The sequence below is a fragment of the Pongo abelii genome, chromosome 4 (assembly GCF_028885655.2).
Source record: "Pongo abelii isolate AG06213 chromosome 4, NHGRI_mPonAbe1-v2.0_pri, whole genome shotgun sequence".
Taxonomy (NCBI): Eukaryota; Metazoa; Chordata; class Mammalia; order Primates; family Hominidae; genus Pongo; species Pongo abelii.
Genome location: NC_071989.2, coordinates 16,576,291 through 16,601,700, shown reverse-complemented (window position 1 = coordinate 16,601,700; position 25,410 = coordinate 16,576,291). Strand labels below are relative to the sequence as shown.

At 41.5% G+C, this 25,410-nt stretch overlaps 1 protein-coding gene and 1 long non-coding RNA gene across 2 annotated transcripts in view; one reads left to right on the top strand and one right to left on the bottom strand.

Annotated features, from left to right (window-relative positions):
* Window positions 1-6,173: 6,173 nt before the first annotated feature.
* On the bottom strand, window positions 6,174-10,280 carry LOC129059337 (uncharacterized). The gene is made up of 2 exons (XR_008525149.1): window positions 10,086-10,280; window positions 6,174-6,422 (listed from the first exon to the last, which is right to left on the bottom strand). It is a non-coding gene; the product is annotated as an uncharacterized LOC129059337 (long non-coding RNA).
* A 283-nt stretch (window positions 10,281-10,563) lies between these two features.
* Window positions 10,564-25,410, top strand: part of MARCHF11 (membrane associated ring-CH-type finger 11) — a 116,407-nt gene continuing 101,560 nt past the window's right edge. The window contains exons 1-2 of the mRNA XM_024247355.3: window positions 10,564-11,132; window positions 12,290-12,445. Of these exons, the coding sequence (XP_024103123.2) occupies window positions 10,596-11,132; window positions 12,290-12,445 (693 nt within the window). The 5' untranslated portion in view covers window positions 10,564-10,595. The remainder of the gene's footprint in view (window positions 11,133-12,289; window positions 12,446-25,410) is intronic.

Genomic DNA, 25,410 nt, shown 5'->3' with positions numbered 1-25,410 from the left:
TCCAATTACAGGGTGCTGTGTCTCAGTGCTCAAACCCTGGCTTCCCTTCTGGGTGAGCATGTGCAGGTGGTAATACAGACTGATGGGGTTCAGGATACCCTACCCCAAACTATGGCACCTTCGCATTTCAGAAAACAGCAGAAGCAGGAAGGTCTCTGTCCTTCTCCCAACCTTCTCCCCAGAAGCAGCCCAGAAAATAATTCTTAAGTTTCCTCTAAAGAAGGTCATAAGACTCTCACGTGAGAGGTGCTCTCCCCTATACCCAGATGAGAGGAGCAGCCTTATCTCTCTTTTATATATATATATCAAGTATTATATATATAAAGTATCATATATATATAAAGTATTATATATATATAATACTTTAAGTTCTAGGGTACATGTGCACAACGTGCAGGTTTGTTACATATGTATACATGTGCCATGTTGGTGTGCTGCACCCATTAACTCGTCATTTACATTAGGTATATCTCCTAATGCTATCCCTCCCCCCTCCCCCCACCCCACGACAGGCCCTGGTGTGTGATGTTCCCCTTCCTGTGTCCAAGTGTTCTCATTGTTCAATTCCCACCTATGAGTGAGAACATGCGGTGTTTGGTTTTTTGTCCTTGTGATAGTTTGCTCAGAATGATGGTTTCCAGCTTCATCCATGTCCCTACAAAGGACACGAACTCATCCTTTTTTATGGCTGCATAGTATTCCATGGTGTATATGTGCCACATTTTCTTAATCCAGTCTATCATTGATGGACATTTGGGTTGGTTCCAAGTCTTTGTTTATTGCAGCACTATTCACAGGAGTAGCCTTATCTCTGAAGACACAGGAAGGCAGAGGAGAATCTAAACAAACAGGCCTTGCTAAATTCCCTGAGTCTATTAACATTAGATCTATGCACTTTGTCCAGTCATACTTCTCCACAACTGTCCACCTCTTCATCCAACCTAAGCATAAAACACAGTTTCCCATGTTTCTTTAGGCCTTTATTCTAAAGGTTCCCATGCCATGTAAAACTTATATTAAATACATTTGTGTGTTTTTCTCTTGTTAATCTGTCTTTTATTATAGGGGTCTTGGCCATAAACTTAGTCATGGGTGAGAAAGAAACCCTGTTTTCCCCTACAAGACCCCATATCAACTTGTCTATCTTCTAGAAAATTATTATTATTTTTTTTTGTAAATGTAGCTGGCACGTAAGGCAAAAAAAATGCCTGCAGAGTTCTAGGTATGGATTGTGATGAACACATTCATGTTTCACTTCCCCTGAACACTAGGGCAGGGCTGGTGAGTTGTTTCTACCCTGGATGAAGACGTGGACAGGCCTCACAGTTTCTCTGCTTGTTTTCAGGTAATTGCCCTACAGTCATTTTTATTTGCACAGTCTTAGTTCAGGAAAATTCAAATGAGTATATAGAATTTAAATGAATATATAGTATATAGAATTCAAATGAGTATATACAAAATTCAAACCCATTTAACCCAAGCTGTTCTCTACCCTCTTGAGTAGGTACACTTCCAGAAGGAAGTTTGCATGTGGAAGGGGAGGTGGGGTCTGCTGCATTCAGCTCTCTCCCTGCTCCCCTCTTCACCTATGCCCCAGCTCTCTCATGACCCAGATGGTGCCCTGGACCAAAGTGGGAGAGAAGACAGAAGAGGTGAGGATAGACAGCAGCTCTCACTTGCTGAGTGGGTTTGTCCTAGGCCTGATGTGTGCTTAGAGCTGGAGGTACCCCAGTGTGACTCATCTAAGCTGACTCCTTCCTACTTTTTTGAGTTCTCTGGAGGTCCTCTGCTTGGCTGATTGCTCCCTTGAATTTTAGGTTGGACAGTTCCTAATGATTCTCTTCTTAGCCTGTGGCCACTGGGCAGTCCATGTCCACATTTTTTTTTTTTTTTTTTTTTGAGACAGAGTCTCGCTCTGTCACCCAGGCTGGAGTGGTATGATCTCAGCTCACTGCAAACTCCAACTCCTGGGTTCAAGCGATTCTCCTGCCTCAGCCTCCTGAGTAGCTGTGACTACAGGCGCGAGCCACGATGCCAGCTAATTTTTGTTTTTTTTTTTTTTTAGTAGAGACAGGGTTTCACCATGTTGGCCAGGCTGGTCTTGAATGCCTGTCCTCAAGTGATCCACCCGCCTCAGCCTCCCAAAGTGCTGGGATTACAGGCGTGAGCTACCACACCCTGCCCATGTCTACATTCTTAGTGTTGGAGTTTACTTGCTCCAACAAAGGACCCAGCTGGGCAGCAGCCAAGAGGACACCCTGCTGACTCACTCTCCTGCGTGGCTCATGTTTGAGTGATGATCAATAGTCAGGATCCTTTGATGTGCAAACCAAAAGGGGAGGCAGATACAAGACGGCAGCAGGCTCTTGCCTCTAGCACCAATGCCTGTGGTCCTCAGGATTTCCTGGGCAGGAGTAGACCCAGTTCACCATCTACCTCACATCTGTCAAGTGTCAGTCAGTCACCAACTAGCCCTTTGTGTGTCCAAATTGCCAAGAGGCTCCCTGAATGGAGGCGGTCCCCACAAAGCTCCACTGGTAAGGTTTGGGGCGAGAAAAAGCAGCTTTCCTCCAAAGCGTGGAGTAGAGCAGACGCACATCCATGATTCCCTCCACACACATTTATTCAGCATCTGCTGTGTCTAGACGCTCCCAGTTGCAGGTGCTGGGAATACAAACCCCTGCCTAACGATGGCTTCTAGTGCCAACATCTCTGTATAAAGAAAGCTTTCCTCCAATGCTGCCTTTCTAATGATGGGGGAGTGAGTTCCAGGGTTGCAGCATCAAGTCTAGTTGTGCTTTTTGGTAAATTCTGCATATGGGAGTGGTCATTGGCTTCACACACACTCCAGAATCAAGGCGATCATATTGGGACTCAGGTGGAAAATGAGGGAGGATGACCCCACTGTAACACTTTCAACCTAAAAAATGGCTCTAGTGCTGGAAACATAGTTCTCATGGAAGGCAAATACAAGGGAGCTTCAGGAGGTGCCTAAGAATCTAGACTCTAGGTGCTCCTCATTCGCCAGTCACTCATGCAGGGAGGGCCTGGATATAGCATTACAGAAATACACCCCAGGATTTAAAAAGAAACTTTTTTATTGTGGTAAAATATACATAACATGAAAATGACCATTGTAACTATTTTAAGTGTACAACTTAGTGGCATTACATACATTCACAACGTTGTGCAACCACTAAGATTTTTTTGTAAACCGGCGAAGCTACATTGACGTTCTCAACCCCTTTTAGCAGCAGTGAGTCGCATAGGTTTCTTTTTTTGGTCTTCTATGAATAATATAACACTGGAGGTATATGACAGAGTGGATAGGGCATGGGCTTGAGAGCCAGCCTGCCAGAGTGTGCAGGCAGCCTCTGTCATTTACTGGCTGCCTGCCTGGGCACAGCACATTGTCTGGGCCTCACTGTCCTCCTTGGTATAGGGAACATAATAGTGCCTGCTTCACAGCACTGTGGTGAGGATTAAATTCACATGTGTGAAACGCTTGGAACAGTGCCTGACCTAGTAAATGATCAATCAATTTTAGTTTTCATTGGTGAGTGCAAAAGAAGTGTTCGTGTAGTGGGAAGCTCATTCATTTTTAATATAAATCTTCTTTAAAAGTGTTACAATCACTTCATTTTCCTTTGTCCATTATATAAACCCTTTTGAATACCCGTTATGTGTCAAGGCATTTGAACTAAGCACTGGGGACAAACTATAAATGTTACATGAATATAAATGACTTGCCCTCAAGTGACTTACGGTCGGCTGGAGGAGGGTGGTGAGGGTGCATGCTCACAGGGGCACTGCAAGGCTTAACAGGTGCACCCACCAAAGCTTGGAGGTGGAAGGAGGGGAGTATGGTATGAGAAAACTTTTTTATCTGGTTATTTTACATGGTAAAAATCTGCAATTAACCATACTGAAAGGGAATCTTCTGAATAACCCTCTCATCATCCTTTACTGTTTAATCAACAAGGTCTAAACTTTTCTTGGAGACTCAAATGCATGATGAATGTCAGGATACAAAGCAAAATAAAGCCTCCAGTGGCTACTCAGCTGTGTATAGAGCTGCTTCTTCTTAAATGAATGCTTCCTGCTGAGGTTTTAAAATTATTGCGTCTGCTTTCTTTGGGGCAAGGGCAGGAATATTAGCTGTTATTTCATAATGCTGCTACTCTGCTTACATTTCCAGATTTGTTATTTGCAATTTGCTGTGGACAGGAAAATCAGGTGAGCATATTTATTAGTATTATATTTAAAGTCAGACATAGCACATCTAGCGGTCTCACTGGAGACGAAAGTGGAAGCATTAGTAACTGGATTTTTATGTGATTGTGTGGGGTGGGCTGTGGTGGTTTTTTAGAGGCCGATTTGCTTATTTCTTGGTATTTCGATGGCTCTAGGTTGCATTTGATGGAATAGTGACTTCTTGGTAATTTTATGGACAAAATTCTTCCCACAGTGATCCTTTTCCAGCAAAAGGTGTTTGTCTTCTATTATTTCAATGTGTGGTAGGTTTGTCCTACTTATCACTTATACTTTTATGTCACCTCTTTCTTCTTTTTTTTTTTCTTTGAGACAGGGTCTCGCTCTGTCACTCAGGCTGGAGTGCAGTGGTACAATCACAGCTCACTGAACACCCAACCTCTTGGGCTCAAGTCATCCTCCCACCTCAGCACCCCTAAGTAGCTGGGACCACAGGGGTGTGTCACCACCTGTGGATAATTTTGTAGTATTTGTAGGATGGGGTCACTTTAACAACTACAGCAGTTTCTCTGTCTCTTTGATTTTGTTAGTTGCTGATATGAAGCACACCTGACATACTCCTATTTAGCCTTCAAATCCCAGCTCAAATGACCCACTCTGAGGAACTTTCTTATAATAAATCATCTTTCTTCTGCAGAACTCTTATATCTCTGTACTTGTATAACACTTTTAATCCTCCAACTAGAACTCAAGCTATGTGACATGTTTATGTCTATGTCTCTGTCTTCTTAGTTGTGCCATGAGTTTTCTGAGGTCAGGTACAATCATGTATCACTCCAAGTGTATTATTAAACATTTGTCACTTTCTAATTGTTAATTGTACAAATGAATGGTAGTTTTGTTTTTGGATTGTCTTTCTTGATGACACCCATCATCAGTGGGATTTCCCCCATCCACCCACCCACTCACACACACATACGCCAGCACATTTGGCTCATGTCCAAAATATCAAATATTGTTTTTCTTTAATTGTATTAACTTGTGTCCACTTATTCAAAACTTCCTGCATTTAAGAAGTCTTGTCTGTGGCTACAGTTTATAACTCTTGGTTTTGCATTTCAGTAAATATTCACTATCTTTTGGGGCGCAGTTTCATGTTGTTAGCTTAGCTAGGGGTGGGGTGGCACGTTTAGGAGTTCATCTGGACAAGAAGGTGATGACAAATATGGTCAATTGTGGAGGTTAGAGGTCAAATTCCAAGATGTGGGGATACTTGTGTCTCTTTTTATTTGTCAAGCAGTCATTCCCCTGGAAATAGAATTTCTCTTCCTTCAAGGAATTACTATTTACTCACATCAGCTATGTCATTTTTTTGAAGGGATTTTCAGTGACTGCTCAGCAGCTCATGGTCCAGGCTGGAGCAATCATGATCCTTTTCTGGGATGTTTTAAAGTCTGGAAAAAGGGTGGGTTGGGAGTGGTGTGTGAGGCTGGTGGTTTGCTGTAAACTTGGAACTGCCTCCTCTTCTTATCTGAAGGAAGATTCTTCTAAGGTCAGGAGCCCAAGAAAGAGGCAGGGACCCTATAGCAGCCAGGATTCAGGCCAGCACCCCAACACTTTCCATAGAAAGATTTGTTTCAGTCTAACAAGTTCTCTGTCTAGAAAAGGAATCCTCTGCTCTCCACCCAAACTTCCTGGAAACATAGTGACCTTTAAGTTGTTATTTGTGTAGAACTCATTGATAACTTTAAAAAGGTAAGTAATAGTTCTTTTGAATTTTCTCATTTAATCCACATTTACTGAGTTCTCACTGATGTCAGCCATTATGTTAACTAAATGCTTTAGAGAAAAGGGTCATTGAAACAGACAGACTCAAACCAAGTGACTTACTATCTAGCACAAGGGGATAAACCCAGATCTGTGCATGCCTAACACCACAACGCAAGGCATAACATAATAAATATCATAAAAATCATGTTTAATTTGTGAGTTTGGTAGATGGATGATTTTCAACTGAGGAAGATCAGGGTTGGCTGTAGTTGAGATTCTTCTAAAGTGTGGGTGGCTCCATCAGGTCAGGTTGATTCACCTGCATTCCAGATGTCAGGCAGGTGTAGGATATCCTGTGCACACAGCCATTCAACATGTTTTAATGCCTTCGCATTGCTTATGTTGAAAGCACTTGTTTCCAAGATTCAAGGCAGAGACGACTAAGGGGAGAAAACAATGCTTGGTCATTACTTTTAAAAAAATGCAATATGATCCTCTACAAATCAAACATGCTCTTAATATACTATTTTATTGTTTTGAAGGTCTTAAAACATTTGTGGGAGGTTGAAATAAGTATTTTTGGTAGGACTTAGCGAGTATTGAATGGTATTTGTATCTAGAATTTATGTATCAGTGAGCTTTCAGAGAAGATACTAGGTTCTTAGAGAAAAGCCAGGTTAATGTAAGTTGGTGAGGACCAAGGCACCCAGTAAGGGAAGAGAGAGGACTGGCCGGCTGACTTAGATTTGGAAGCCCATATGAGTGGAAGAACCAGCAGGTACAGAAAACAATGAGAGAAGCAGGAGGCAAAGCTAGAAAGATTGGCAGACTTAAGTTCTACCAAACTTAAGGGTACAATTGACAAATGCTGGAATTTCTGACATGTCTTTGGTGAACATGAAATCAAGGTGATCCAAGACGACCTCACTTATACAAGGCAACAAATGAGTAATTAACACCATTAGGCAAGCAAAATACACACAATATATCCATATATAATGTCGAGTAGTAAGGTGAGATGAAAAAGAGTAAAACTGGGAAAATGAGAGTGGAAAATTCTACATCAGATGGAAAATTTATGGAAGGTCTTTTTTTATTTTTTATTTTTTTATTTTTTGAAATGAAGTCTTGCTCTTGTCACCCAGGCTGGAGTGCAATAGTGCAATCTCTGCTCACTGCAATCTCCGTCTCTCGGGTTCAAGTGATTCTCCCGCCTCAGCCTCCCTAGTAGCTGGGATTACAGGTGCCCACCACCGCACCCGGCTGGTTTTTTGTATTTTTAGTAGAGATGGGGTTTCACAATGTTGGCCCATGTTGGCCAGGATGGTCTCGAACTCCTGACCTCAGGTGATCCACCCGCCTCGGCCTCCCAATGTGCTGGGATTACAGGCGTGAGCCACCGCACCTGGCCGGAAGGTGTTGTTTTATGAAATGCAGAAATCTGCGTGAAGTGAGGGAGTGAGACATAATAATTGAAGATGGGTAGAGGGGGTGTACTTGGGATATAGCAAGGATGCCAGTGTAGCAGAAACGAGTAGCAGGTAGGGTAGGGTAGGCTGGGGGGAGGGTATGGAGAGGTCTTTAGAGAGGCAGCCAGAGGCTACACTGGGGACTTGCAGGGGCTGCTAAAATTTTTGGTATTACACTAAGTGTGATGAGAAGCCATTGGTGGGTACTGAGTAGAGGGATGACATGACTAGACTTAACGCCTGAATCGGATCATCCTGGCTGGTGTAGGGTGTAAGCTCAAGAATGAGAAGCAGGGAGACAGGAAGTTGTTTTGACAGTTTTGTGCATTATAATGGTAGTTTGAATTGGGATGGTGGGGACGGAGGTGAAAAGGTGTAGTGAAATTTGGTGAATATTTTGAAAGTATATTTGAAAGAAATTTTTGTATACTGAATGTATGATGTGAAGTCAAGGATGACACCTAGGATTTTGGCTTAAACAACTAAATGAATGAACAACTGGTTTACTGGCATCATGAAGATTTGATCATCCTTTCAATATTTGCTCAAATTTGATAAACCTGCATTTCCCCTCATTCATTTTCAGTTGGCAGATGCACCTTGCTACTGATGGCTGTCAGTGACCACCGACGCACTGCTCTATCTGATGTCTGTGTCTCCATCTCTCTTCCACTTGGGTGCCAGCAGCTGAGAGGAATTCATCCTTTCTGCATTCCATTATTTTATAATTTTATGACAGAGGATGTAGCCAAAGTTAGAAAGAAGGTGTTTTTCCTGGACCCACTGAAAACGCAGTGGGTTAACTGAAGATCACGAGCAAGTTTCCCATCTTCAGGGACTGGTCAGCTTTGGAGGTCATTGAAACTGGGAAGGAATCTTACGTGGCTATCCAATTTAGCAAGCAAACTTAATTTTTTTATTTTTCAGAAACAATTAACTGAGAGGACACATCTAGCCTTGTGGCCCTTTTCTCCTTTATCCATGCTTTGTTGTCTGAATTATTCTACACCGTTTGTACAAAACCCATAGCTTTTATGCTGTCCTTCGAGTACCGATGCACTTTATCACACCTGGTAGAAATTTACTAGTCATAAATGGAATTATTTAGGGGATTCTGTACAAATCTAGACAGCCTTTAACTCGAGAACTTATGAAGAAGGTTTATGATGATCATAAGGCTTATGATTATCTTCACTGCGGCAATACACAAACTTGTGTTGTCATCCTGACAGGTGAAGACCAAAAATGAAAGCATACCTACAACCACATTTCTTCAACGTGATAAGTTCCTGGAGATTATTGTTTTAAAAATGTGCTTGCTGTCTGCCACTCTGCTACCAAAAATAGCCAGTCTGAAGGGGCTAAGTGTTAGAGGACATTCCAGGAAACTAGTTCATCAGAGACCACTTGTGACAAAACATTCTTGAATTATTTTTCACTACCTTCTCTCTCTGGCAAATGAAACTAATTTCTGTCAAAAGAGGTAGGTCTTCTTTAAGAATCAAATATGCTTCTTCTTACTGCCAAAACGTGAAATGGAAAAATGAACTTAAGCTAGTAGTTTATCTCAGCCATTACAGAGTAACTATTAATGGGAGTCAATGGCGCCAAACACACAATGTACTGCAATACTATTTTAGGAGGCAGAAGAAAGGATTGGAAGAAAAAATTATTGGCATTTGAACCAGAAAATCTGGTGTCAGGGAACACAGATGTTCTTTGTTAATAGTTCTATAACCTTGAACAAGTTATTTTGCCTTTCTGATCCTGGGTCTTCGGCTGTGAAACGCTGCCAAAAATGACTGCTCTGTGTCTTTGTGTCAAAGACTGAAAGCGTCACATCAGTGAAAATTCGGATAGACACACTGCCGCATATAAATCCGGTGCTTTATGATCTCACACTGCACGGATTTGGAAACTACTGCATGTGCACGATTCTCAGTCTAGTTCCCTGCAGGTGAGGGATTTTTTTTTTTTTTTTCCGGAAAGAAAACTGTAGCTCTGCCCTGAAGATGAGTCCCACAGAGGTTTTGCAGGGTGGAGTTATCGAGAAATTGACTTCGGGGTGAGTAAAACTAAGATCCGGGGAAGGCTGCAGCCACTTTTCCAGGGTAAGGGGCGGTGTCATTTGCTTCCTCATGCGGCGAGGACGAGAGAGATTATAAGCCACAGAACGTGGCGCCAGGACTCACTAGTATAAACCATTTCAGGAGACGAAGCTCCGACCTCCCAGGGACCAAGATCTTTACCAACAACCCGGGATGCTCACTGCAGGAGGGAGCGGGTGAGGAGGACACAGGGATTCGAGGGCGGGACAAACAGGGAGAGGACACAGGTTCCAGAGACTTCTGTTTTAAGGCTCTGGGGATCCCTGAGAGTGCCCTTGAGGGCTCCAAGCGCGGGGAGCGAGAGCCGGGAAGTGGCGGTTACAGTCCCGGGTCCCGCGCCCTTTCCCGCTCCACTGCTCAGCCAGTTCGGGCGCGCCCAGGGCACCCGCCTCGCGCACCCCTAAGCCCACGCGGGTCTCGGCTCAGACTGTCGCACCCCACCCGGGCGGCGCCACATCCCACCGGCCCATCCAGTAACAGTTTCTGCACCCGCGGCCTCTCCCCTCCCCGCTCCTTCCCCGCTCACGAGAGCCGCAGTGCTGCGCCGTTTGGAGAGGGGTCATCCGCCCCGGAACCGACGTGAGCGCGGGGCCGGCCCGTGGAGGCGGCTGAGGGATCCCCCACTTCCAGCCCACCCGCTCGGAGCCGAACACCGAGCTCCGTCCCGCTGATCCGCGCCCCCAACCCACCCCGCGCCCGCGCCCGCGCCCGCGCCCCGTCACCCCCGCCGCGCCGCTCCTCCCTCCCGCCCCCTCGCTTCCCCGGCCCCCCTTCCGCGGCGCGGCTCTCACGCGCAGCCGAATTCGGCGCCGCCTCCTTCAGAGCCGAGCCGGCGGCTCCACCGAACAGCCGCGCCTGCCGCCGCCGCCGCCGCCGAACCTTCCGCATTCCCTCCCCGTCCCGCCCCCCAGCCCCAGGCGCCCGGGACCCCTCCCTCCTTTTCCCCTCTCCCTCCCGCCCCCTCCGCGCTCTCTTTCCCTGCAGCCAGAGCCCGGCCCGCCAGCCCGGCCGGCAGGAGGGCGGCGGCGGCACAACCATGAGCTTTGAGGGCGGCCACGGCGGCAGTCGGTGTCGCGGGGCGGAGAGCGGGGACGCCGAGCCTCCCCCGCAACCTCCCCCGCCGCCGCCGCCGCCGCCGCCAGGAGAGCCGGCCCCGGTCCCCGCGGCCCCGCGCTACCTGCCGCCGCTGTCCGCCGCGTCCCCCGAGACCCCCGAGCGCGCCGCGGGGCCAAGCGAGCCGCTAGAGGAGGTGGCCCCGCGGTGCAGGGGCGCGGACGAGCTGCCGCCCCCGCCGCTGCCCCTGCAGCCCGCCGGCCAGGAAGTGGCGGCGGCCGGCGACTCCGGGGAAGGTCCGAGGCGCCTCCCGGAGGCGGCGGCAGCGAAAGGCGGCCCCGGGGAGTCTGAGGCCGGCGCGGGCGGCGAGGGCGAGCGGCGGGGCGCCGGAGACCAGCCCGAGACGCGCTCGGTGTGCAGCAGCCGCAGCAGCAGCAGTGGCGGCGGCGACCAGCGCGCTGGGCACCAGCACCAGCACCACCAGCCCATCTGCAAGATCTGCTTCCAGGGCGCGGAGCAGGTAAGGCCCTGCGGGACCCCGAGGCAGCCGGTGGCAGCCCCAGCTCGCGCCGGTCAAGCTTTCAGCACCACGGACAGCGCACGTATACCTCCCAGTTTGCCTCCAGTGAGGCTCGTCAGATTCTGCCCTGTGAGCGCTGGCTCCAATATGCCTTCCCCTTTCCCTTCCTGTGAAGGCAAATAAAAATGTCCCAGTGGCGAATACTGGGTTTAATTTCATCTACACTTTCTTTTTCCCTCCTGGCTTAGCAGCTACATGTTCCTCAGGTGCTTTAGTGATAATGCCAAAAGTAGCTTTTGTGAATTATTCGATGGATTTTGGTTTATGCTTAGAAGCAAACCTGTCAGATGTAAGGTGAAGTCCGTTTTCTACAGCTGTATCTTGAGACGGATGTCATATCAACCAGAAAGGGCAGAGTCTTTCCTTACTGCAAATTTGGGTGACTTAATCTCACGGATGTGAAAAGCATGTGATAGTTTTTACAAGAGAAATAGGAATGGACTTTGAAAGAAGGGCTATTACGCCAACAATTTATATTTTGTCAGCAACACAATTCTAAAATTATAAACACCATTGTAGGTGCATGCAAACTTATATGAGAGTAATCATGCAGAGGGAAGGATAGCATATGTCCCTTACGAATGCGTGGTCTGAGAAAAGATTAGGTGTAATGTTTTTAAAAGTAAGGAAATTGCATAAGAATATACAGGCTTTCAGGAATATAGTGGCCTAAGTCAATATTTATGATGCTACATTTAGAAAAAAAAAGCATAATGCCGCTTTCTGGGATGCCATGCGTTTCTTCTTTAGCAATGATTAAGAATAACTGCAGAGGAAATGCATCTGACCATCCACTTAAAAGTTATTAAAGAGATTTAATAGTACAGCTTTCCCCCATGGGTATTGGGAGCTATATCTTGCAGACATTTTGTATGTTGGTAGAACATTTATGTCATAACTCTAAACAATATCTTTGAAATAGTTTTAAGACTTTAGTTTCATTCCAATCAGAGGTATAAAATTTTAATTTCATTTCCTAGGATAGAGCCTGATGCTGTATCCTGAGTAAATGGCTTTGAAAGAAAAGAAAGGAAGCATTAGGTTTTTAAAATAGAGACACAGACACAAATATTCACACTGAGCTGTTTTCTTTTTAGGGTGAGTTGTTGAACCCCTGCCGATGTGATGGGTCAGTTCGGTATACACATCAGCTGTGCCTGCTAAAGTGGATCAGTGAGAGAGGTTCCTGGACCTGTGAACTCTGCTGTTATAGATACCATGTTATAGCCATTAAAATGAAACAACCTTGCCAGGTAAGCAGTTGCAACATTTATTTTTCCTGAAATAATTTTGTTAACATGAATGCACTTAAGCTTAGTTATTACTAAGGATATTTACTTATGCTACTTGAAAACATTTTGTGAAAATTACACTGAAACCAAGATTTAGAATTTGTAAACATGTGTTTTGAGAAAGCCATGACATTTTATCTGAGAAACTCAAAAGACATTTTAATCGAATGGTTTCCTTTATTAATTTTTTACTTATTGATAAAATGATACCAGTCTTTTTTGTAAAAAGGCAAGTTGGTAAAATGACTTATACCACACTTAAATCAATTTTATTCATTAGAAATGTTACACAATTGATTTTATTAATATTTTGTTAACTTAAGCATTTAAGCTCTAATGGGCTCCATTTATGGAGCACAGATACAAGTAAAACAAAACTTCACTGGTATGAAAACTTTGGTTGAACCTATTAGTTCTAATCTGAACGTTATTTCCACTTAACCAGGCTTGCTTTTTCATATGCTGTTCTTTCGCAGTTAAATTTTGACTGATTTTCTTCTTTGCTGTGTTCAACTACATAGTGGATGCAGAAGTATTCCCAACAGTTACTCTCAATAATACTACTGAAATAGTATTCTTACATATTCTTAAACTTTTTGTGTATAATCACATAATAACATAATACACATAAATCTACAAATGCCCTGGAAAATAGGCCTAAAATTTATTATGAAACAGATTCAGGTTCTTTGAACAGACAGGTAGAATATAAAATATTAAGAATGACATCTTAAGGAAAAGCAGAATAATGTGTAATTAATGTTATCTGGTAGGCTGAAGTTAAGTAGACATAAAAGAATAGGGTTCAAAACAGAGACAAAGGAGTAATAGAAGGAAAAAGAATAGGGAATTGCAAAGTTGGGAGGGGAAAAAGTAATAAACTCTCGTGTTCCCTGTTGCTATCTAAATCACCCAATTTGGTTTTTATTCAGCAATGTAATATAGGTGGAACTACCAGTGTTTTCAGAAGGAACCTGGAAGCTGAATTACTAGTGCATTAATAATTTAAATTTCATAGTTTAAAATTTTTGCATCCTTTATATAGTTTGCAATTAATTTGCATCTCTGATAGTCTCCATTTAATGCATGATTAGCAAGCACAAAATGAAAATATGTATTTCTCAAGCTGACCTAGGGCTTATGAATAATTTGGAAAGAGAAAGCATAAATAATATGGATGAGTGATATTATCATGCTGAAGACAGGCAGAAACCTGACACCTTTTCCCAGAACCTCTGATTGAACTACTTGGGTATCAATTGATGAATCCATCATAGTTGTCTTGAAAAACAGATGAAACCATTTTCAAAGACTAGTATATAGGTAGTATAATTGGATCTACAACAGTTTTATCAATAGAAGTGTGTGGGAAAATAAGAAATGAGAGAGTTTTGGGCTCTAGAGAAAAGTTCCATGAGAAGAGCTATGGTCAGACACTCATTGGCTGACACAGAAGACTATTTCAAGAGCTTGAACTTATGACAACTATATGTTAATTCATTTGGAATGATGAATTTTGAAGTAAATAGAGATAAGTACCTGATGGACATTTTAAAATAGAGAGGAGATAAAGAACTGGGGCAAAAAAAAATACTATTTACTAATTTTAATCCTATAGCAAAAAGAATTGGTTACTAATGTCTCTTGCTTCATTTAAAAAAGATTCAATAGTTATTTTTAAAAAGTAGCTCCCAAACTGTGCATATGATTTTCCTTTTCCCCAAAAAGAACTAAAACCCCAAAACTAATCTGGTACTACTAGCATATTTATGATTAATTTTATTATGACATCTGTAAATACTACTATTATCTGTAACCTGATCTGATTGTTGTAGTGACCTACAAAATCATATGTAGAAACAAAGTTGATATGAATGTGATGATGATAGCTCAGAACATGCTGGAGATGAAATAACTTTCCAGGACTACATCAGATACATATGTATCTGTGTGAGGCCAATCCCTTGTGAATAGGTGATTTCCTGGATGTAGAACAGAACAGAGAACAAATATTAATATTCACAAATACTTTGCCATGCACTGTTCTAAATGCTTTACGTATATGGATACTGATATTTAATCTTCATGACAAATCTATGAGGTGAGGAATATTTCTATTTTACTCAAAGGGAAACTGAAGCACAGTAAAGTTAAGTAACTTCTACTAGGTACCTATCTAGTAAAAGGCAAAGCCAAGATTCAGACTTAGTCAGTCTGGCCCAGGGTCCACTGTCTTAGCCGCCCTGTTGGAGAGTGTGCTTCTCAGTCCCATCCTAGCCACCTTCATGTTTCTGGATCTGTCAGGACTTGTCCTGGAAAAGGCTGTAGCAAGCAGGAAATAGTTTCAGCCTGGGTCTCTAAGATGGTTTGGGAAGGTTTTGACTGTCTACTGTTGCATAATAAACCACCTCAATACTTAGTGCTTTAAACAACAACTGTCATTTGTGATCTGTTAAGAGTCTGTGGGTTGATGGAGGTCAGCTGAGATGTCTTTCTCTGCATGCACCATCACCTGGAGCTATCATCATCCAGAGGCTTAACCAGATTGGAACATCCAAGAAAGCTTGCTCATTTGACCTGGTTTTCGTGCTGGCTGTTGGCTGGAAGCTCAGTTGGGGCTGCCACCTGGTGTGTCAGTTCTCCCTCCATGTGGCTGCTGCTTTTCACTGTGATAGCTGGGTTCCAAGACCATGAAAGTGAAAATTACAAATCTCTTTAAGGCATAGCCTTGGAAGTGATGTGGTTCACCATCTACTGCATTCTTTTGTGTAAAGCTAGACAGAGGCCTAACTCAGATTCAAGAGAAGGGGAAATAGACTCCACTTCTGGAGTCTGGCACTTCTTTTAAAGAGAGTGGCCATCTTTATCCACCATAGGAGTTAGCTTCTAAAATGGCCATGCCTTCCTGACCTGGTCTCTGCATTTGGTCCTCATGAAGTCCAGGTAGATCAGCACATATCACCATAACTTCCTTTCCAGGGCTCTGAACTAAAGGAGGTTAAAACAATGTATGCAAGAACTCACCAGTGGTGCTTGATGTGTATCCTCAAGCACTTTCACAAGCAAGTATTGCCATGTTGTATTTCCTTGTGCTCAGAGGAAGGTGAGGACAGAGAAGGGCAAAGAGCAGTTATCAGGCAGTAGGTATGTGTGAGGAAAACACGCTGCGGTGAGCCTAACACCTTAGTTTCCCTTGTTTTTCTCATTGAGATTTGAATTCTTTGAGAATTGGAGTCTAACCTCCCAATTTCATTGGATTTCAATGATGCCTGGCAGCATGACCCAATAGAAAGCTAGCAGATGTATCCTGTACAACGTAGTTAAACCTTAATTGCCATATCATTAGCAGTAGGAGTTAATTAAGACATTTGAGGTAACTAAAATGCATTTACCTTCCTATCTACTGGCAGAATCTATTTTATTTAGTAACGTATCCAAGATGATGCATTAAGGGCAATTTGAGAGTAAAGGCTAGTTCCGTTTTGAATCTGGCCTAAAATTAGTGAAATACATGGACATGTAAGATCAATTTTATTTTGAAATGTTGGGAGCATTATACATTAATTAAGCCATATTCCAGTTTATGAATGGCTTCAGTATTTTTTCCAGAGGCATGGTGGATCTTTGAAGATATAACATTTATGGGATAAAGTACTGTATGTGAAATTTTAAACTTTCTATAAAAGACAGACTGTACTGCCTAAACAAAGAAAAAGCTATGTAAATGGAAGGTAATATCTGTTAGTTTAGATAAGCTACTTAAACTCTTTGCATCTCCATTGACTCATCTTCAAAAAGGAGATGACAGTGCTACCTGTCTTATACCTTATTTTGAGAATTAGACATATAAATATGTGTGAAATGCTTAGAGTGACACCTGTCCCATATCAGGTGCCATTTAAATGCTGGCTCTGGATATTATGATCTGTTCAGTCAGCTAAGGGATGGGACCTTCACTTGCTCACTGCCACAGGTCCTTCTTGTTTATTTCTCATTGTGTCACCAAAGTGAAGTTCATGGCTTCGCTTTCCATATCCTTCTTTACCCTTGGATTTTTATTCCCTGCTTTTTCTGGGATCCCACCTCAGTTTCTGACCAAATCAGTGGACATCCGTGATGAATGAATCAGCATTTTTAAAAGCAGGTGTAATGAGATATGATGATCTCAGTGCAGTGAGCATATTTACTCTCCAGATGTCCCTCACCGTGGGTCTTATTTATGTCCTTATTGGAGTCTACTCATAATTGGAGCAAGGAGATGCTCTTAAATGTGGCCAAGCACAGGGCAGCACTATTCAAGGTCAGGCAGCCATACTTTGTTTATGCTTTAGAACAGCCCCTGTCAGGTGGGGTGCATGTAACCTGTGAGTAGGTAGGAGGTCAGAGAAGTCTGAGATTTCTGGGGGACAGTCACAGAAGGGGTAATGGCTGATCATCAGTCAAAGGGAGTCAAAGGGAATCATGGTGTTCACCAACTTTCCTTCTTCCTCCTTCATTGCTTGGAGCACCGAAGGCCTGCCTTGCCTACTTGGGAAGGGTTAGAAACTTGCGTGTGGTCCATAGACCTTTTCAGGGATTAGTCTTTGGCCATTGTTATTGGCCTATACTGTTTTTTATTAGCCTTTCCCTTACTCATTTTCCTTTAAACTCTTCTAATGTGCTGTCAGCAGCAGATCTTCTTATAGCAGTAAGAATGACTGGGAAGTCTCTTAGCAAGGAGAAGGACTTGAGATTATTTTTGATTTTCATCCATGTTCTTAAAACCCTGGGATTCATCATAATGGATTTGAATCAGAGGGGAATTAGATAGCAGGTGGGTTTATTTGGCTGTCCTTCTTAGGTACAGCTTCCAGACCTTCTTGTAAGACATACATAGAACTTTAATTAACTTTCTGAGGAACGCGTGGTCATTACTTTTCTAAATGGGGCTCCATCATGAAAGGGGCATTTCCACCTTCAGAACTGATTGTTAGTAGGATGTAGCTGATGCACTAGGAGGAGCTGACAAATTATCATTGAAAACTGACTTTGGTTTTGAAAATGTATCAAGAAAACATCAGAGCATGAACTGTATCAGCATTGCGTGCTGTCATTTGAAATCATTCAAGACATTTGCATTTCATGGCTTAAAAATGTCTGCATATGTGCAGCCTGTGACATGGTGAGCCACCCCTTTGACTTTTTCTCTAACTGCTGCTCTTAGTTCCATTCTCTGCAGATTTAATAGCAGATGACAAGCTGAGGGGAGATGTTTTTTATTACCATGGCTGAATAACTAAAAAACAATGCTGAGATGTAATATTTAAACGTCTATCCTGGCATATTTTGGAGGTAACTAAAAATGTCAAAATGAGCAGCACATCACGAGGCAATTTTCTCACCTTAGGAGTTAATTTTGTTTCATTTGCTTACTAATTTTCAAAACATAAGAATGTGTATTTTACTCACTAGAAGAAATGAATGATTTTCTGCTGAATAAAATATGTAAATTTTACTTTGTATACTACTATAGCCATCTTATTTACTGTACAGACTACATATACAGTGATTTCACAATTTCTCCTAAGCCAGATGGTTCTGAAACACTGGTAAAAGGAGCCAAAGGTCATTTAGGGCATTGTGCCCTGGTATTTGCTTTTAAACTATGTAGAATGAGGCTTGGGGACAATGTGTACCCTATAGGTGATACCCTTCAGGACTTTCTTCTCTACATATCTTCTACTTTTCTACATTTTCCAGCCCTTTTAAGTGCATTTCCCTTTGGACACCTTCCTCTTCTGTGCTTTGTTTGCCCCTCCACCCAGCTTCCTGTAGAAGAAAGAACATCCTAGGCTGAAATGGGTCGACTTACGGGTTAAAGCAAGTCAGGATGACAAGAAGATTTGGCAGTTGTTGGGTAGAGGAGCCTTGTCATGGCTCCAACCTGTCTTCACTTGATAACATTTGTATTACTATTTAAATTAGTGGTTAGAAGGCTTTTCCTCTGAAGGGTCAGACAGGAAATATTTTAGGCTAGGAGGGCCATTATAAGCTACTGTCCTAGTATGAAAGCTGCCACAGACACTGTATAAATAAATGAGCATAGCTGTGTTCCAGTAAAACTTTACTTATAGCGACTGAAATTTGAATTTCATATCATCTTAATGTGTCAAGAAATAGTATTCTTTTTTTAAAAAATGTTTCCCCTGCCATGTAAAAATGTAAAAACTCATGGGCCACACAAAAACAGGTAGCGAGCTGGGTTCACTCAGCTGCATTTGGTAGTAATTTAAACACATGGAGTATTGATTTGGACTTAGGTTTTTATAACCTCTTAGAAAATTCAATGGGTGGGATGTTTCTAAATTTCTATGTTTCTTTGTAATTTTGAATGAACTTATTATAAACTTATATTATTTAGAAAACGGTGGCATTTTAGCTCCATAAAGAAATGCTATTAACTTTTCCATATTAAATATTGAAACCATTGCTTCTTTGAAACAGTTTCTTGGTCGTATCAGATTCAAATCCTAAATTCTGAGGAGTCACTTTGGTTAAGTCAGGAGTGGAAAGCAGGGGCATCTCAGAATAAGTGTCCTTGGAACAGGCCACTGTCCTCCTCTCCGTGAGTCCTGGAATACATTTTAAAGAATGCTCTTACCCCGCCCCAGGCTGTCTGCAGTGCAGTAAATATCCTTGGAATATTCCCTTCTGAATGTCTTGAAATGAGATTACTTTAATTTGCTTAGAGTTTCTGGGCTTGTATTCTGAGGGACAAGCATAGCAATGAGTGGGACAGGTTTTAGAGCACATTATATAACACAGCTCAATATTGCTGACATTCATTTTCTTGGTCACTTTGTGGGCATTCAGTGAATATTTGTGTTATGAATGAATAGATGCATACCTGAGTGTTTTTTTAAGGTGGCAAGAACCATGGAGGTTATATTATTTCTGAGTGAGAATATGATTTAGGGAAAACAAATTGCATTCATTACTCACACATTAGCCATCTAATAGTTGTTAATTTTCAACTTGTATCTCAAGTTGATCTTCTAATAATGCTATTCTCAAGTTGCCTTGGCAAGTATGTTCAGTTCTTCAGACCATAGGAAAAAAGCCTTGAGAGTAACACAGGGATCTATTTTTTAAAACCTAGAATTTTTTTTTTTTATAAAAGCTTCCAGTGAGACATATCTGCTCTTTTCAAAAAATAAAATGTCATGAAAAAAGTCTGTGAATGTGGAATTACCCATGTGTGACACCCTCACTTTCTTGAGATTGTCACTGGTTGAAGGGTTTCTTCTAGCATTTGTTCAGGGAATTTGAATAATTTGCTGGAAATTTTACTGTATGATCATGGATATAGATGAGCTGCTAAGAGCGTCTACTGGATATAAATTTTTGGTGTGAAATCTGCCACCTGGCTGAAAACAAGGTGACTTTTTTGATGAGCAGTTTGCACAGTTGTAACATAACTTCAAAAATGATTTTCCACCGGTGAATACAATACTCAAACCCAGGGAGATGTAGCCAGAGAACAGGCTATTTCCTCCTCACTAATTTCCTGCTTTGCCTTGGCGTGTAGCTGTGCTGTGATGTGACTGATGTTTTGCTAAAGGGATTGGTATAAAGGAAACTCGTCTTCTTTCTATTTTTGGACCTTCTGAGAGTAGAATGGGATGACTCTGAGGGCAAAATGAGAGTACTTCCGACCCTTCAGAATAGCAGGGAATGGACTGATGAGTAGATAATCACCTACAATTACAAGTAAATGGATGGCAGACACAGAGGAGTTGGCCAAGAAAAACTGCACTGTGGTTTGTGCTTTCTGTATCCTTGGATATCTGACAACATCTTCCCTGTGAGCATAACTCATAATTCAAAAGCTGTTCCACATGATTTAGCCAAATGAAATTGATGTAAGAAGAGGTGGACTGGAACCTGTTATATGATAAGACATGACAAGGACCCGGAAACATTTCTATATCAGCAAAGTCAATAAGGGAACTTATTTAGGACACATTTCTTATTCCATCCTTCCCTTAGGAGTGGAATGCTTTGCAAACTACTATCTAAAAAGATGCTTTCTCTTTAGTTTTTACCTCTTTGAGTTGGTTCATTTTGACTGATGGCACCTGTACAATGGATGTCCCTTCCTTATAATGATAGAGTTCCATTGTTGCCTTAGTGTGTCTTTTAGTTTTTCTTCCTTTTCGGTATACTGATTTGGTGCAGGTGGCCAAGTGCTTAATTTGGGCATGGGGTGTCGGGGGTGGGGAGGATGCCGCCCATAAGTATCCAGCTCTTATTCCAGGAACCCGCCTGGCACTCCTTTGTTTGATATGATCTTGTGATTGTGCAATATTTCATCTCCTTACTCCATTTGTGTCATGATTCTAAGCTATAGAATCATTCAAATGAATAAAGAATTGTTTCAGAACACTTACACAGGCTTGCCTTGGTTTGTTCAACCTGTTAGAAAAGATTTTAAGAAGGAAGCATCTTTCACACAACGTGAGGGGATTTTTCTTATATTCTTATTAACCAATCTTCCAAAGCCCGCAGGAAATAATTTTGCCCTGTTCTCTTTCCCCCAACTCTCTACCTAGTATTAACTTGTTTCCTATGTTATATTTGTAGATTTTTAAAAAATCATAAATATGTATACAAGTGCCCTATTTTTTTAAATAAAGGAAATAAAAATCTTAGAGTAGTGAAGAACACAGGATTTGCCAGGCCTGTATTGAGCATTCAGTAAATACTGTCTTATCCTTCTTCCATCTCTTTCTTCCTTTTCCTAACATCATCTGACTCTCATTTTTTGTGTGGGAATGAGTAGGTGGGAGGTTTCCAGTGAGACCTCCAGCCCCATGGAAAGAAGGAGAAGGGCACAGTGAATAGGGTGGAAGTCTTTGCCTGCATGGCATTCTCTGGACCAACCATGCCACGCTTTCTTCCCCTGGAAGCAGAAAGAAATTTTGAATGCAAAACCACCTTTCTGTCTCCTCCTAAACAGTCTTTGCTTTCACAGTGGGCTCTCTCAGTCAACACTACCATCGCTTCTATTAAATTCATTTTCAAATCTAGACAAGGTTTTCAGCAATTTGAGAAGTAATTGAAAGACATTAAAACATGCTAAGCCAACAAGATTACAACTAACTGTGCCAAAATTTTTTGGGTAGCTGTGGGTGACATGGTTCCTAGGCTATGGAGTGAAAGACACTTTGATATTGGAAAAATTTTGAGTGATTTGGTGAAACATATAAGGATGGGTGATGAATCTCCCTGCCTCCTGTCTGCTTACTGCCCTCAACCTGAATACTACTAAGACTGAAAGTCATATTTGTTACAGAAAAGAAAACTTGAAAGATAAATATGCTTCTTTATTTTGGACGTGATTAAGCTCTACTACAGTAAGCTTCAGGTAAAAACACCAACCATCCCTTGAATTGCCTGTGGGGAGAATTCCAGTATGAAGTGATGATGGATGCATGATTATTCATATAATGTGACACAGTGACAGATCGGTGTGTGTTTATTTTTGGTCTGGAAGATGATTTTACTCATGTTCTAGAGGTAACCTCAAAGTATTCTTTGTTGTTTTCTCCTATGTTACTCATAGTAGAAATTGGTACTTTTAAATTGATAATTGGTACTTTTTCATTCTTCTTTCATTTATTCAACACGTTAACCACTACTACATAGCAGACACTGTTCTAGGCTGTAGAGTTACAGAGTTGGTTAAAACAAGCAGGGCCTTTGCTTCTAGACCTTAAATTATTGATAGTAAGGAACAGAAGAAAAGCAAGTGAGCAAACAAATACAAAAAGTAGCTAATTATAGATTGTGTTAATGATGCTAATGGAAATAAACTGGGTGTGAGAGTTAATTTTATGTGTCATGGGGAGCCCAGGTATTTGGTCAGACAATATTCTGGGTATGTCTGTGAGAGTGTTTCTGGGCAGATGAACACTGGAATTGGTAGACTGATAAAGCACACTCGAAAGCAGATGGCCTCCCTCATGTGGGAGAGCTGCAGCCAGACAGTTCAAAGCCTGACTAGAACAAAAAGGCTGACCTTCCCTTGACTGAGAGAGAACTCAGCTTACCTGTTTTCAAGCTGGAACGTCATTATTTTCTTTGGACTTCAGCTGAAACACTGGATCTTTCTGGGTCTGGAATGTATCAGCCTTTGGACTAGTAGGCTTTCAGATCTGTGCTTTCAGCTGTCTTGATTCTCATGCCTTTGGACTTGAACTGGAACCGCAATCTTGGCTCTTTTGAGTGTCCAGCTTGCTGATTGCAGATCTTGGGACTTGTCAGCTTCCATAGTTGTGTGAGCCAATTCCTTATAATTACTCTCTTTACACACACACACACACACACACACACGTGTGTATACAGGCAGTTCCCAACTTACAATGGTTTGACTTATAATTTTTCAATTTCATGATGGTGTGAAAGTGATATGCATTCAGCATGCTCCTCAGCTTACAATGGGGTAATGTTGGGACATAAGTAAATGAACATCGTTATATGTTCCTCACACTCATATGTATACATATACACATATGTACACACACACACACACACACATCCTATTGGTTTTGTTTCTCTGGTGAAACCTGACAAATATACTGGATGATTAAAAAGAGTATGCTAAAATGGATCATGTGATACTTGATTAGAGTGGGGTACATTCTTATAAACTCATGCTTTGCTTAAGCATAAGTTTATATAAACTATACATTTGTAACTATTTCTATATTGACAATACATTTGTAATCATTTCTATATTTCATAGATATGTAACCATTTCTATATAAATGATTACATATAGAAATATATGTAATCATAGAAATTTACATATCTTTGAAATGTATATACATGTTACATATAGAAATTTCTGTATGTATTTGTAAGTGTTTCTATATATATCCATTTCTATGTTGATAGAAATGGTTTATATAGTTTATATAAACTCAGGCTTAAGCAAAGCATGAGTTTGTATCGATGTACTCCACTCTAATCAAATATCACATGATCAATTTTATCTCTATTGATAGACATGGTTAAATATAGAAATATTTACACATATGTGCTTATGCTTTGATTAATTTACATATATATGTTTTCTAGCTCTTGTCTGTTGAGGGGGTTCAGTATTAGTGGCACCTGAGTGAGAATAAGCTCACCTGGCACCAGATCTCAGTTTCTAACATCATTCTCCAATTAAAAAAATAGTCACATGCAATATGAGACTGGAGCTTCTTGTAGTGCCAGATTGTAAAGAAGTGCTCAAAAAACAAAAGAATTGGGGATAAATCATCAAAGGGACACAAGAGCCAACCTGGAAGAACCCCCAGTGACTAAGGCTGGAAATATTTGAGCAACAATTTAGTTTGGATTGTATCTTGAACTATAATATAAAAATCTGTAGGTGAACACCAATATAAATAAATCATCAAACAAATAAGTAAATGGGAGAGAAAAGACAAGTCTCCCTTACAGAATTCCAATTGCACTGGTGGTTCAATGGTAGAATTCTCGCCTCCCAAATAATTTATGTATATAATCTTCCCTCCAGGAGGTAGAGCTCAATTCCCCCTATCCTTTGTACTTAGTGACTTGCTTCCAAAGAGTAGATTGGTAATAGAGTGGAAAGGATGAGAAAATACCTTTACAATTGAGAAGGCTAGCAAATTCTATGTAGCCAGGCGATCAAGTTTAATATTATCAGTGATAACTGATAGCATTATCACTGATAAGTCATGTTGATAGCATCTGCCCCTGGTATGATGTGATGAGATTATTTCACCTGTGGTCTTCCTCTCTAAAACCCATAACTATAGTCTAACCATGAGAAAAACATCAGATAAAACCAAATTGGGGGCAATTTACAAAATAACTTGAGGAGTACTTCTCAAAGCTGAAGAATAAACAGGGTAAGTCTTAGAAACTGTCACAAACCAGAGACTAAGGAGATATGATGACTAAATGTAATGTGGTCTTCTGGATATAGGATCTTGGAAAGAAAAAGGTCATGAGACAGAACTAAGTATGGAGCTTAGTCAATAGTAATGTACCAGCATTGGTTTATTAGTTGTGACAAATAAGACTATAGCAATGTAAGATATTAACAGTAGGGGAACTGGGTTCAGAGTGTATGGCAATTGTTTGTACAACCTTTGTAACTTTTATATAAATAAAAAACTACTCTAAAATGAAGTTTCTTCAAACAAACAAACAAAAATAATGTAGGGAAGGCTAAGAACAGATAGAAGGGATAGGGAAAGTCTGAGGAGGTGACGTCTGAGATTAGACCTAAAGGTTGATGACGATCCTACATTTGAAAAATTATTTGAAGAGCATTCTGGAAGGGGAAGAGTGACACCAAAGACTCTAAGCAGGGAAGGACTGGGTGTTTGAGGGAATAAAAGGACCATGTGGCTGGACGGCTTTGAGTGACGAGGCCTAGGAGATGTCATGAGGAATTGGAGTTTCATTCAAGAGCAGTGGGAAGTTATTGGAGAGTCTCAGGCAGAGAAATAACATAATAGTAATAATAATAGATGCCTTCAGTTGCTTTGTGGAGACTGGACTGGAGAGAGGCAGGGATAGAAGCATGGATGCTGTTAAAATGTTCCTTTAAGGACAAAAGGGACAAAATGGTGACTGTGCTAGGATGATGGCAGGGATGAAGAAAAATTGATACATTTGAAAGATGCCTTTAAAGTAGAAGCAATAGGTTTTTAATTTCATTTTATGATTTATTTTTGGCAAAAACATGTGGACTTTAACTTCAAGTTATTTATAGCCTTTATCTCATTTATTATCAATAGTTATTATATATTTTGCTGTAGAAATATTGTGATTGGCTACAGGGTGCTGACCTAAATCCTGATGGTGGTGTGGATGTTTTATAATCACTGAAAGTGCACCAT